Genomic DNA, 14,329 nt, shown 5'->3' with positions numbered 1-14,329 from the left:
AGAGATAAGTGGGTTCACACTGGCTGTATCTGTACTAATGCAGACAATTCAACTATGGCAAAGGCACACCAAAGTACGACAAAATTGCATCTGTAAAAAAGCCTCTACAACAGGGGTCTTCAACGTTTTCAGGCCGGGGACCCCCAAACTGATGGGGAGATGGAGCAGGGACCCCCTACCACCTCGTAGGGTGGGGGGGTCGGGGCTACGGCATATTTTTTATTTTAAACATACAAGTTACAGCGAGCAGGGTGGGCCGTACCACTACCATTTCTAAACATACTACTTATTAACTGAGAACCAATGTCAATAATATCAACAATCTGCATAGTAATCACGTATTCAAGCTATTCAAAATGGATAGAATCATGATTTATTTTTTAACATAAATGTGAAAAAAAAAAAGAAAAAAAAACATTTTTTCAAATCTTTTTTTTTTTTTTTAGCAATAATTTCGCGGACCCCCTGCAGTACCTCCGCGGACCCCCTAGGGGTCGCGGACCCCCTGTTGAAGACCCCTGCTCTACAACATCTGTTGTCATTGTCATTACTCTGTAAATGTTTATTTTTATTTGCTAATGCCAAATAAAAAGTTTACTATTTCATACTTACCAACATACTTACAGAAAACTGTGAAAGATGACAGTGAAGTGATAATTTAAGGACTTTTTAAGACTTTTTTGATTCAATGAAACAGCCCACGTTCCAAAGGGAGAAATGTACAAAATAAAGAGAAAGAGAGCCATGCTGTCATGAGGCAGCAGGAGTATTCTCGACAATCATTGAATGTGTTTTGTGTTAAAGCCTTGGGCAATATTCAATGTAGAGCACAATTCAAACATGAGTAGCAGATTGTACAGTGACTCATGGGGAGAACTGTTGGTAGAATGGCTGGTGGTGAGCCAGTGGCTTGATGGGTTTAATGCTATCTTTTATGTTTAGTTCAGCACTTCTTTCTTTCTTTTTTGTTCTTTCAAAAACATTGCGTCATCTGAACATCAATGGTTCAGGCCTTCAGGCTCGTTCCCATTCTGAAGCTCAAGGTAAGCAAAACCCCCAAGTATACATGAGCAGACATAACATAAAAGTTTGAGCATATGCCAGACTCTTAAAAAAGGTGGAGGCTGGGGTGGGGGCCAGGAGGCAGCTAAAGCAGCAGCAGCAGCAGTGTAGCAAGCAGCGAGAGAAGCAGAAATATAATGAATTAAGAAGCCATAGGAGCCGCCCTGTTGAGAGCGTGAACTCTGGTTGGAGTACAGAAAAGCGTGGCTGTTTTGGTCATAGATATCTATGGCTTTGGTAACAACCAGCAGAGCTGTCATTGGAGAGTAGGAAAGCGTACACAATTGGAGAGGTATACCTAATAAAGTTGCTGTGAGTGTATATTTTTATATGCAAAGAAAAGATGTCTAACTACAATGCTTGTTATACAAGTAGCGTAACTCCCTTCAGTACACTGTGTAAGTAGGGAGAGAGAGGGAGATAAGACAGATGGCGACAGAGCAGAGTTAAATGAAATGAAAGTTAAATTAGATGGTATGCCAGCCTGCAGATGGGCGTTTGTCTCTGTTTGTACAGATATTTTATCATTCCTAAATATTTTCTCACTTCTAGCGCGATCATTAATAATAAGTAGGCTGCTGTATCTGTTATATTCATCTAATGTGGGAACAGTCACAGGATGTGACTTAAAGAGGGCAATGGGGATTACTCTCCCACAGCCTATGCTGCAATGTCTGTTATGCCTCTATGTTTTTTACCCAGCAATGTACTGGTGTTCCACTGTTAAATTTATATTATTGATGTATTTGAATGCACTATAAATGCACATATATTTGAACAATCAAGCTGAAAATAGTTTACTAAACTATTCAGGTACTTTTAGTATGGTTTTAATATGGAGAAAATGACATAAACACATGCAATAAAATAAAGCCATTAAATGGTAATGTTTATGCATAGCTGTAAATAGACAATTACAAGTATTGACAATGGTATATAGTAGCCACTATGGACTAGAACGCTTTTGAATTTCTTTGGAGCAGGTGCGTCAGAAAGAAACCATACTGGAACTAATAAGTGGCTAACTGACACTTCTGTACTGTATATGGTGTTCAAATGTCAAGCAATTATAACCTAAGGTCTACCATGAGGTTTCACTCTGTACTACATTGTGTGTGTGTGTGTGTGTGTGTGTGTGTGTGTGTGTGTGTGTGTGTGTGTGTGTGTGTGTGTGTGTGTGTGTGTGTGTGTGTGCGTGGTGTGCGTGTGCGTGTGTGTGTGTGTGTGCGCATAGCTAAGCGGAGTGCGGACCCTGGCAATGACCTGCCTCACAGCTGCAGAGAAAATCTTCTCTCTGTGAATCCCAGCGTGCTGACCTGAACGTCTGTGTTGTAACTGTCGCTGTGTTGCAGCTAAGCAGATATCGAGCCATAGGAACACCTTGGCCAGACAAACCAAACGTCTGCAAATAATTTTACTGTGCACATCCCCGGGTAATGCGACCTGCCAAAAACTTTGTTTAGGGATGTACACAGTGCATAATCCAAAGTCTGCAAAAAAACAAAACAGTGTGCAATTACCCGGACGCGGGGTATGGACTAGTCTGCAATAATAATAACTGGATTGTCAATAGACTATCCAGATCTCTTATAAAAAGACAGTGTACAGAATCCACTTCTTTTTTTCGTATACAGTATACAGCAGGGGTGGGCAACTTAGATGATGGTGAGGGCCACTATTTCCACCTTCACTCCAGAGGGCCACATTTGTCATTCTAATATTTTATACAATAGAAGCAAAAATAGACGATCTACAAGCTCAAAACGCATCGCGTTGCGATGTGTTTTGAGCTTGTAGATCGGCTATTTTTGCTGCTTTTGAGTTGGAATCCTGAATTATTTTGTGTTATTTCTTAATTGGAATCCTGAAATGTAACATTTTGATTTAATTTCAAATGCATTTCGTTATATACTCATGTTAACTTTATGAACCTAAATACAAATACATTGGACATAAAAAAAATACATTTTAATACTGCTATACTTGTCATTAAGCTACTAATATAGACTGACGGAATTAAAGCAGGTCATGTTTGGAATTGTAACAGCTGAAATCAATAATAATATCAGTATTCCGGTATTAACCTGCGGGCCGCATTAAGTGAAGGTGGGGGGCGCATGTGGCCCCCGGCCGCCAGTTGCCCATGTATGGTATACAGTATAGTAGCTAAATGCAGTGCTCTATCCCTGGAAAAGCCTGTATGTTCTTTTATTAATCTCAAGTATATTAAATGTAAAAATTGTCTGACAACGTGTGTTATATTATTACGTTCTATTACAAAATATCAGTATCACTTCAAAATAATGTCTAAGGATTATAACACTCACCAGGAAGTGCCCAATAAAACATATGAAGAGGATCATTGAAAGAGTGAGGAAAGCCATTCCAAATGATATTCCCAGGACAGCGGTTCTAAGGAGAGATTCAAATATCCACATCAATACAACTTCCTTCAACATTTTCATAGCTTTGTGCAAAAGAGTGAATGTATTTTTCAACGTTATAATTTATTATAAATGTACGTAGTAAAGTATTAATAGAATCATTTTTACAGTTATAAAGAAGTGGGTGAAATGGAGAAGGGGACAGGGAGAGGGAAAGCAGCGAGAGAAATCAAACATTAAATAAACAAAGAAAACTTTACTTTTAGAAACTTACTTTGGCAGGACCAGAATCTGCACAATGAAGATGCAGAAAAAGATGAGACAAGCACAGGTGACGTAATATTTGAAGGCTGGCAGGGTTGTTGCTCTGTACTAAAAGTCAGAGAAAAACACACTAAAATCAGAAGTTCAAAAGTTTAAGCACCCGAAACAAAGAACAAGCAGTACCCAGCACGTTCTGTCCCCTTGACAGAATCGTTGTGTGCCAAGCGGTAAACAATTCACTTGTACCAATTTACCTTGCACCATGTCTTACCTCCTTCTCTAAGGATTTGTTGTGAAAGAATAATGATATTCTCTGGATGTCCTCAGACTTCAACCACTGTCTGGAATCGTTGACACAGAAAGGAAAATGGTAAAGAGAACACATCTTTGAGAGTTTAAGAAACAGCACAGTACAAAGTAACCATTTGAAACATAAATGTAGTCAAGTCAGTTTTTTGTTTCTTTATGGAGATACTAGAGGGGATTGTATTCAATATGAGATGCATGTTTTATGTACTGTATCTGCCATCTGAACATGACATGTACATTTTATGTTAATGATGGAAAATGTAGCTTTTTCATTCCTTTGAACATTTACTATTTTACATTAACTTATAATTTATTTTTTTCTCAAATCTTTATCACACGATTTTGCAACCCATTTTTCACCCAGTGCCAATTGCCTAAGTTGTAATCCTAGGCACTACACTCCCTCTGCCAACCTGGGGAGAGCAACGGACTGACCTCATGCTTCCTTCTATGCATGAGTAGTCCAGCCGCTTCTTTTCACCCGACAGGGGAGAGATTCACCGGCTGGACGTAGTGCGTGGAAGGAACACAAACAAGTTCCTTTCCCCTCCATCAGGTGCGAGGCAGTAGGATTACTGCATGTCTTTTGTGAGGGTAACTACCCTGGGAGACACGGGGAGAACATGCAAACTCCACACAGAAAGGCCCTTCTAGCCGTCTGGCGACAGCGCTACCGACTACGCCACCGTGCCCTCTAGCTTTTCATTTCACATTAAATATCAATTCAAAAGTATGATACATATCAGCCTTACTTTTGAGAATTTATTCCATCGAAAGTGCGGATCATCCGTTCATTGAGTTCCTCCTCAAAGCGTTTTTTCTGAGACTTTGTTCTTTATTGGATAATAAGTGGAAAGAGAGGAGACAAATCGGATGATCTTGACATTACATTAGTCACATTCATCAAGTGCTCTAATTATGGTCTTGTTCAACAGCCATTTATACAATGGGATAATCATCCTTATACTAAAGTGCTGTGAGAAATGGGCAGCTTACCTCTCTGATCTCCTCTGGAAGTGATACTGGCCCATCGGTACATCCTAGAATAGGGTCAACAAGAGAGACACAGGGGTTTAGCTAAAAAAAGAGCAGATTTTGGCTAATTTAACAAGCTGCGGGAAAAAATGTAATAATAATGCCTTGGTTCTTTTTGCTACTGTCAGAGCACAAGTGGAGTGCGCACACACATGCTGTATAGAGTAACTTATCAGGGGTGTCCTAAAATATTACAATATTATTATTGGATTCAAATATAAAGTTACAGGGGTGGATAAGCTGCGTGCTATGAAATTAAAGCTTCAAAGACAAAGACAACGGACATGCTTCAACTTTGGTGCTCAGCCAAACTGCAAGGGCAGCAAAATCACAAAAGAAGAGCTTGTAAATCACTTTTAATGCTCACTTTATTTCCAACCTCAGCAAACAAAGCAAACTGTTATTTGTTTGCTGCTGTTGGCAATACAGGTTGGAGCATTTAAAGTAAGTTGCGAGCCCTTCTTTCGTCTGTGACATTAGAGCTTAACATAAACACAGTAATCCCTCTTTAGTTACTGTCCCTGGCTGTCTCCCACCCTATTCAAGGCTTTTGGGGAGAGATTAATCTGACTAGTCACTGTTGATGCTCGTTCAATGAGCCTCATTGACCTACTTGAGTGTAAATTTCAGTGCGAAGCCATAATACTTTGCATATTTTCTGCATGGTCAAATAGATATAAGATTACATCAAAGGATTTACAAGCAACCCCCTCTGGTATCATGGAAGTGCGGCACAAATGCAATGTATTAAAGATATTCTTAACCCAGCAAACTCAAGAAGATGAGCAATGTTGATAATTGGTGAAAGAAAAAACACAAAAAGGCTCTCACAGAAGTGTTGATCTTTCCATTCTCATTGGTCATGCTGTCCCGGTGGTGCAGGTTGGCAAAGGGCTTGGCAGCTCCCCAAGACTCCAGATAGCGGGTCATTCTGACCGAGGCCCTCATCTTGGCTCCATCCAGAGGGTGTCTGGGACGGTAGTGGTGCTGTGGGCTCCGCCGCTCCACCTACACGCACGCACGCACACACACGCACGCACGCACGCACGCACGCACGCACGCACGCACGCACGCACGCACGCACTCATTAAACTCATGAAGAAACTCAAGAAGCATATTCACAACATTCCCTGCTGTGAAAAAGAGACTGCATTAATTAAGACAGAACATTCTAATGGAGAATTAGGGGAAAGTGTGGAGATTTTCTTGAATTAAATATAAGAAACCCTTAGCTTTAGGGATGGTTCAGAAATGAGTGAATTGATTATTCTGTAGAATTGAACGCATAAGAACAGTGAGAAATTACATCAATTGTATATTACAATGTCTCCTTGGTAGTATGTACAAACCATATTTAACTATTCAAAGTTAACCATATTTTCTGATCTTTCCATTTCCATCTTCCCAACCAGCAAAACGGACTCCTTCATACCGTTTCAGAGTTCAAATGTGATCTTGTACCAATGCGTGTGTGTAAATATCGTCGCTGTCGGGTGGAAACCTTGTATGCCCAAAACCGTTCGTTTCGTATTTATAATCTATCTATAAATGCGAGAAGTCTCTGCGTGTCTGCGTGTATGTAATCCGCGTATCTCGAGAACCGTTCGTCCCACCGGCTTCAGATTCGGCACGCGCGTTCTCCGCCGTGGCGCGGAGTGCAGTGCCCGGCCTCGACCCGACCCGACGCGCGTTTTTTCCGAAACGGCGCAAAACGTTCGGAATCTCCTTATGCGGAGCTGATTGTTGATTGTTGACATCAGGCTGTTCCGGAGGAAATCGGCGCAAGCGCTGACTCATTGTGACATCATTTCATAAAAGGCTCTGACATCGCGTACGCAACATGAGTCAACACAAAATGCCATGGTTATGTATCTCCATATATGGGCATATGGGCAGATCTCCATATGGGCTACATATATGGGCATATGGGCACTGCTGACTCATATGGGCAGATTGTTGACATCAGGCTGTTCCGGAGGAAATCGGCGCAAGCGCTGACTCATTGTGACATCATTTCATAAAAGGCTCTGACATCGCGTACGCAACATGAGTCAACACAAAATGCCATGGTTATGTATCTCCATATATGGGCATATGGGCAGATCTCCATATGGGCTACATATATGGGCATATGGGCACTGCTGACTCATATGGGCATAAAGGGGACACAGATATATGGGCATACATGGACGTATCGGCACAAGGGCTGACTCATACAGAGATCTCCATATATGGGCATATGGGCAGATCTCCATATGCGCTACATATATGGGCATATGGGCAGGGCATATGGGCAATCTGACATCACTTCTGCTGACTCACGGCGCAAAACGTTCGGAGGCTGTTCCGGAGGAAATCGACCCGACACGCGTTTTTTCCGAAACGGCGCAAAACGTTCGGAATCTCCTTATGCGGAGCTGATTGTTGACATCAGGCTGTTCCGGAGGAAATCGGCGCAAGCGCTGACTCATTGTGACATCATTTCATAAAAGGCTCTGACATCGCGTACGCAACATGAGTCAACACAAAATGCCATGGTTATGTATCTCCATATATGGGCATATGGGCAGATCTCCATATGGGCTACACAGATATATGGGCATAAATGGACGTATCGGCACAAGGGCTGACTCATACAGAGATCTCCATATATGGGCATATGATATATGGGCATAAAATGAATGCCCCCATATATGGGCATAAAATGGATTGCAGACAGACAGATACAGATATCTCCATATATGGACATAAATGGACAGAGGCAAACAGATGGTCAAAGATCTCCATATATGGGCATAAAATGGACGCAGACAGACAGATACAGATATCTCCATATATGGGCATAAATGGACACAGGCAAACAGATGTTCAAAACGGGTCCTATGACCACAGGTATAATGAGGTTTGCATTAAAGGGGGAACCGGCACTGTGTCTGCAACACAGTTGGAGGCACAGACAGATACTCCATATATGGGCATAAAATGGACGCAGATAGACAGATATCTCCATATATGGGCATAAAATGGACCCAGAACTATAACTGCAGTGATCTCCATATATGGACATAAAATGGACGCCGACAGACAGACAGACAGATACAGATATCTCCATATATGGGCATAAATGGACACAGGCAGACAGATGGTCAAAACGGGTCCTATGAAAACAGGTATAATGGGGTTTGCATTAAAGGGCGGGGCATTCATTCCCTATTTACATTGTTCCGAGTTGGCCAGGTCGCCGACTTTTAAAAATGATCTAAACTAGTGAAAATAGCCGATCTACAAGCACACGAAGCAGGGCTTTACTTTGCGCAAATAACATACACATTTGAAACTTTTAGATTTCTGCCCGACGACAGTGACAATATATTACCTTGGGATTGATGACCAGGAAGGTGATGACTCCATGCTCCTTCAGATAGGGGTCTCTCTCCTGTCCCTCCCCATCCTCCACCTTGTAGGCTCCATCAAGGTGCTCCATTGTTACAGAGGTTATATGGACTCGTCTGGCAGACATGAACACACAATGAACCATGTTGTTAATGTGAACATACGGTGAAGTGGGGCCGATCTATGGAACACAGCTTCGTTGAACTGTGAATTCAGATGAACATCGTGTGAATAAACGTATCCGCGCGATGTTTATCTGAATTCACAGATCAACCAAGCTGTGCTTTAATAGATCGATATACTGTTTCCATTTAAACTAGATCTTTCTATCAATTTGTGGACGGATGAACAGACAGATGTAACAGTGATTAATAATAATGTGGACGTAGAAGACCTTAAACAGCTTCTAATGTAAATTAGTTTTTCAAAACATTTCAAAAATAGCAGATGTAAATGCTCTTTGAGACACGTTGTGGGCTTGTATATTTGCAATTTTTGAATTGCCACTGCAAAAATCTAAAATGACATGGTTTCTTTACCGGATTTAAGGGGTTAAGGAAATGTGAATCAATCTTTATGGCAGAACAATACAAGACATGATTTACAGTACTCACCCTGGTACACCTCCTGCTTCCATGTGATTGGCCAATGTGACGTCATGTGACCAGACATCATATTGCCACTTCTGAAGGCCAATCACACCACAGAGTACGTTCCCAGAGTGCACTCCGACACGCATGTTGATGTCCACCCCGGTGGCGTCCCGCACCTTCCTGTATGCAACGCACATTCACTGGTGTCAGTGATGGAAGAAGTATTTGCAATTTATTTACTTAACAGTAAAAGTATCGATACCCTATTGTAGAAATGGTCTGTTACACAACTTACAAGTCCAAGTTCGGTATTAAAAAATGTAATCGAGTAAAAGTACAAAAGTATTGGCATCAAAGTGTACTTAAAGTAGTCATTATACAGAAGGTCCCATTTCACAAGTTTTCAAATGTATAAAATTTTTTAAATACATTGAAAATAGCAGATCTTCAACTTCACAATGAGGTTGTAGATCTGCTATTTTCAAATTGCCAAAGTACCGGTATATAGTGGTTTTGATCTTGGTTTTGAAATAAAAATCGGAATCTGCCAAGTACGGTAACAAGTAACTAAAGTTGTAAAATAATTATAGTGGCATAAAAGCAAATACAGTACAGTATTTGAGTACAGTATTTGAGTAAATGTACTTTCCACCACTGATTGGTGTAATATTAGAGTAGAGCTACAGAGGATCCTTATACATCACCTGATGTGAAAAGGAAGAATAATACACACACAAAAGAATATTGTTGCTGTCAGGCAAAAACCTCTTATCTCCATATTCTAACCTTTTGTGTGTTAGGGCGTAAATTAATGCCCTACTTGATCATACCACAGCCTCACGCAAAAGCATCAAAAGTCGCAGATCTAAATGACAACTGTGAGTTAATTTATTTCTTCTCCATGTCAATAAGGGTCAAACATTTCAGCTATACACTGACAATGGTTGGATGGCCGAGACTCTTGTCACTCTGAGTGTGACCCATTACTTATTTAAATGTTACTTAGAAACCACAAACATACCTTTTTAATTAAGGAATGCTTAGATCCTAATCTCTGCTATTATATTATTTAAACAGTATACAGTAGTAACCATTACCAATACCATTTAAAAAGAGAAATGCAGATGAAGTCAGAGGAAGAGAGTAGCAGCGATCTACATACAGTACAGGCCAGTTCAAACCCATGCACTAACGTCCCATCAATTACATATTAACCGCCGGCTACCTAGAGACACAGCCATTTAAAGGTCACCCTTAAAGGTCAGGGTTAAACAGAGGGAACCAGCAATTAAGTTGTGGGCTAGCACACAATACCTTGAACCTGTGTGTGTGTGTGTGTGTGTGTGTGTGTGTGTGTGTGTGTGTGTGTGTGTGTGTGTGTGTGTGTGTGTGTGTGTGTGTGTGTGTGTGTGTGTGTGTGTGTTTGTCTGTGTGCTTACTGTATACTGTACTTAAACTCTCCCAAATCTGTGCATATTCCAACCCATTTACGGTTTAGTATCAGTGTATCCTGTAAACACTTTTCTCTACTCATCTCTGCTTCATTGGCTTGGCAGCAAGAGTTCTGCTTATCAGCTGTATGTGTTGTTAGGCTCCCCAGGCTGCCAGAAATATGTTGGCAAATGTAAGGTGGCAAAGACACTAATTCCCTATTGCCCAGGAAGCAATAAGGAAGTGCAGGATACACACGCACACGGGCGCGGCGCGCGCACACACACACACTCTCTCTCTCTCTCTCTCACATACACTCTCTCTCTCTCTCTTTCTCTCTCTCTCTCTTGGGATGGGGATTTATTTTCTTTTTTTGTATACACACTACTGGCACATATTTTGCTGGTACTGGTACCACCGAAACAATAACTGATTTGGATGACTAACTTTAGCACATAACCCGCGGGTCAGTTCTGTCATCGACCAATAACTGAAGTGGATCCACCAGCCTTTAGTCTCTGATTGGCCATAACGTACACTGTCAGGGTTAATTAAACTCTGTAAGTGTACGAATGGAATTGTACAAATGGAATGAGTCAGTGGTAGCCTATGCTCTCTCAATGTCTCCAAACGTCTCCAGAGGGTCTCTTACAGTGTTGATTCGAGTTCAACAGCAGAAAATTCAACAATAATTAGTTAATCACTCAAGGCAAAAGAAAAAGGAAGATGCAGATTGCAGATGGGTTCCCAGTTTGGTTAATCACTACAAAAATGTGTATGTTATACTCATGCAGTGCAAGGCAACAATATCTGTATAGATGTGATAGTTAACCAATGGAAAATTAAAAACATCTTATATATCGAGGGCTTGGAGCAAAAAGGGCATAAGTGACTTTTAATTTTTTTTCACAGGACAGCTTTTCATTGATTGTAATTATTTAATTAAAAAACAACATTATAAAGTATATTTTGAAATACATTCATTGAAGCCTAATCTGTATTAAAGTATAGACTGATTAAACATATTGATTTAAATTAAATAATTATTACAATCAATAGAAAGCTGTCATGTGAAAAAATATAAAATGTCACTTACGCCCTTTTTGCGCCAAGCCCTCGATATGTACAAAAGGGTTAGACCAAGTCCACCACTAGCACACACAAACAGGCCAGTCTGTACATTTTTAAAATTATTGGCACTCCCAATTACCAGTTAAGTCAGTCTTCGTTTTCATAAAAACATGACATGAATAGCCTTTGTCGTCAGGCCAAGGTTTTCATAAGATCATTTGAGAAGCGATTCAGAATGAATGCTTCGGTCATTCAGGGATCGAACTGAGATGTCTTCTCACATTTGAAATTGAAAGGAAAGTTAACAACATTGTGTATGTAGGAGAATAATACATGAATGCACAGCAGAGATTAAAAAATGAATAAATAAATAAATAAATAAATACATAACATACATACATACATACATACATACATACATACATACATACATACATACATACATACATACATGTATGTATATGTATGTACCTGTATGTATTACATACATACATACATACATACATACTAGTCCTGTGCCTGGGGGTGTGCGCAGTATATGAGGGATAGAATGTACCGTAGGAGTCTCAGAAGTAATGTTGGGCAGAATAGTCACCATGAGTGACAGTTTGCAATACCCGTTGTATCCGTCTGTCTGGCTCTCTTTTATGCCCATATATAGTTGTCTGTGTGTCCAGGCCAGTCTGTGAAGTCATCTCCAAATTTGGGCAATGTAGTGATGTCAGTCAGTGATGTCAGCTGTGATGGTCATAGCTTTCCGTCGGTCTGTTAGGCTCTCTTTTATGCCCATGTATGGTGTTCCGTGTCAGGCATTCTGTGATCTCCAAATTTGGGCACTGTAGTGATGTGAGTCAGTGATGTCAGTTGAGAATTGTTTCAGCATGCAGCTGTTATTATGGTGGCGACATTGTTTAGTATCAGTGATGTCAGCATGTAGATATACGGTCAGACGGCGGACGGACAGACATTCGCTAAACTAATAGTTAGATATCTATCGTCACTGTCGGGCAGAAACCTTGTATCTCCAAGTTTCAAATGTATGTTTTTTTTTTCTAAATTAAGCCCTACTTCATCATACAAGAGTGTCGCACAAAATTAGTGAAACTCTAAAAGCAGATCTATAAGCATGTTGTGTGCTTGCAGATAACCTACTTAGTCATACTAAAGTGTCACACAAAAGTAGTAAAAATAGCTGATGTGTTGGGCACTTGTAGATGTGCTATTTTCAAATAAATAAATAAGTGAAAGTGGGTAAGTCTGTGATTGTTTGATGAATAGTTAACCAATGAAAAGGATTACCAAGAGCTTGTGATTAAATAACTACATTCGATCCATTTGGAACACATGGTTCCTTTTTTTTCCGTTTTCCGAAAAGTAATTACTGTTTAGGACATACAAGGTTTCCACCTGACAGAGACGATGATTATACTGTATATGTACAGTAGTTCTGGTCAGCATTTGTGGGTGGAAGCCAGGCAACATTGGCCTTATGAGGCATTAATCATATCCCCATCTTTGTTGACCTGAGCTTCCTGAGGATTAATTACCAAGTCTGCAAGGCACCATAGCTGACAACAGCCACACAAACCCTGAATTATTACAACACTCTAGCAGTGATGAAGGATAATAATAATAATAATAATTGATTTGCATTGCACTTTTCATTCACAGGGATTCCTCACAGGCAGTGCTACATGGTTAAAACACATAATCAATCTTAGAAGATTAAAAGCACGTTTAAAAAATGTCAGGCACAAAAGGATATTGCTGACAGTGGTTACACAACAATTTAACATGAAAAGTCCGGGGTCTGTGGTGCTCTAAAATCAATAGGAAGGCGCAGTGCTGCCGAGTAGAAGGCCCGCCCCCCCATGGTGCGTAGATTGGTACTAGGGACATCAAGGACGAATCTGTTCGCAGATCTGAGTGTGGGTGGAAGTTTGTGGAGGCTTAATTCGTTTCTGAAGATAGGGAGGGACATGTCCGTTTAAGCAGTTATGAGTGATTAGCAGGAGTCAGGACCTTGTAGTCGATCCTGGCTGAAACGGGGAGCAAGTGCGGTGAGAATAGGATCCTGGCAGCTCTGTTCTGGATGTAATGCAGCTTTTGAATACACTTGCCAGGAATCCCAATGAAGACTGCGTTGCAGTAGTCCAATCTAGAGGAGATAAAGGCATGGACAAGCTTCTCTGCATCTGACAGATGCTTTATATGGTAATTGAAAGTCAGGTGAGGATCGAACTTAACACCCACGTTTGTGACTGAGGAAGAGAACGGGCTGTTGTGACCTAACTGTCGAAGGCGGGGTCAGATATGGGGCATGACTGAACCTGGTGGGGTAGATATAAACCTGTAATACTGTTCAGCCATACTGTAGGTATAAAACACCTACAGCTATATTTTTGTCCATGCCTTACCCCTTATTCCTAAACTTCATTGCCTTTTTTCACTATTTTGAAAAACATTTTAAAACACTTCAAATAGCCAATCTATTTTGTTTTTCAGAATAGTAAAAAATCACACTCGTGTGAACTGAGCGGTGGAGGCTGCGTGTGTGTGTGTGTGTGCGCGCGTGCGTGCGTGCGTGCATGCGTGCATGTGTGTGTGAATGTGAGTGTGCCTGGCCTGAACAACAGCGCCCCTCCCTTAACATGTGTGGTCAGAAAAGGTATTGCAGGCTAAATACCTCAGGCTACGGACGCACCCACCCACATACATACATACACACACGGATACACACACGGCCACGCTATGGAGACGGTGTGACCACCGCTCAAAAATGACAAA

General features: G+C 40.9%; 1 protein-coding gene across 1 annotated transcript in view; it reads right to left on the bottom strand.

Annotated features, from left to right (window-relative positions):
• The window catches only part of adcy2a (adenylate cyclase 2a), a gene marked incomplete at its 3' end in the record, with an annotated part of 125,833 nt that overhangs the window by 24,703 nt on the left and 86,801 nt on the right, over positions 1-14,329 (bottom strand). Inside the window, exons 8-15 of the mRNA XM_080744651.1 lie at positions 9,062-9,220; positions 8,431-8,563; positions 5,886-6,062; positions 5,016-5,059; positions 4,772-4,852; positions 3,982-4,051; positions 3,721-3,818; positions 3,390-3,474 (exon numbers count right to left, since the gene is read on the bottom strand). Coding sequence (XP_080600777.1) covers positions 3,390-3,474; positions 3,721-3,818; positions 3,982-4,051; positions 4,772-4,852; positions 5,016-5,059; positions 5,886-6,062; positions 8,431-8,563; positions 9,062-9,220 — 847 coding nt within the window. The remainder of the gene's footprint in view (positions 1-3,389; positions 3,475-3,720; positions 3,819-3,981; positions 4,052-4,771; positions 4,853-5,015; positions 5,060-5,885; positions 6,063-8,430; positions 8,564-9,061; positions 9,221-14,329) is intronic.

This window comes from Nannobrachium achirus (genome assembly GCF_963921795.1).
Source record: "Nannobrachium achirus genome assembly, chromosome: 2".
Taxonomy (NCBI): Eukaryota; Metazoa; Chordata; class Actinopteri; order Myctophiformes; family Myctophidae; genus Nannobrachium; species Nannobrachium achirus.
Note: the sequence above shows the minus strand (reverse complement) of the source record. Positions and strands in the feature narration are given on the sequence as shown.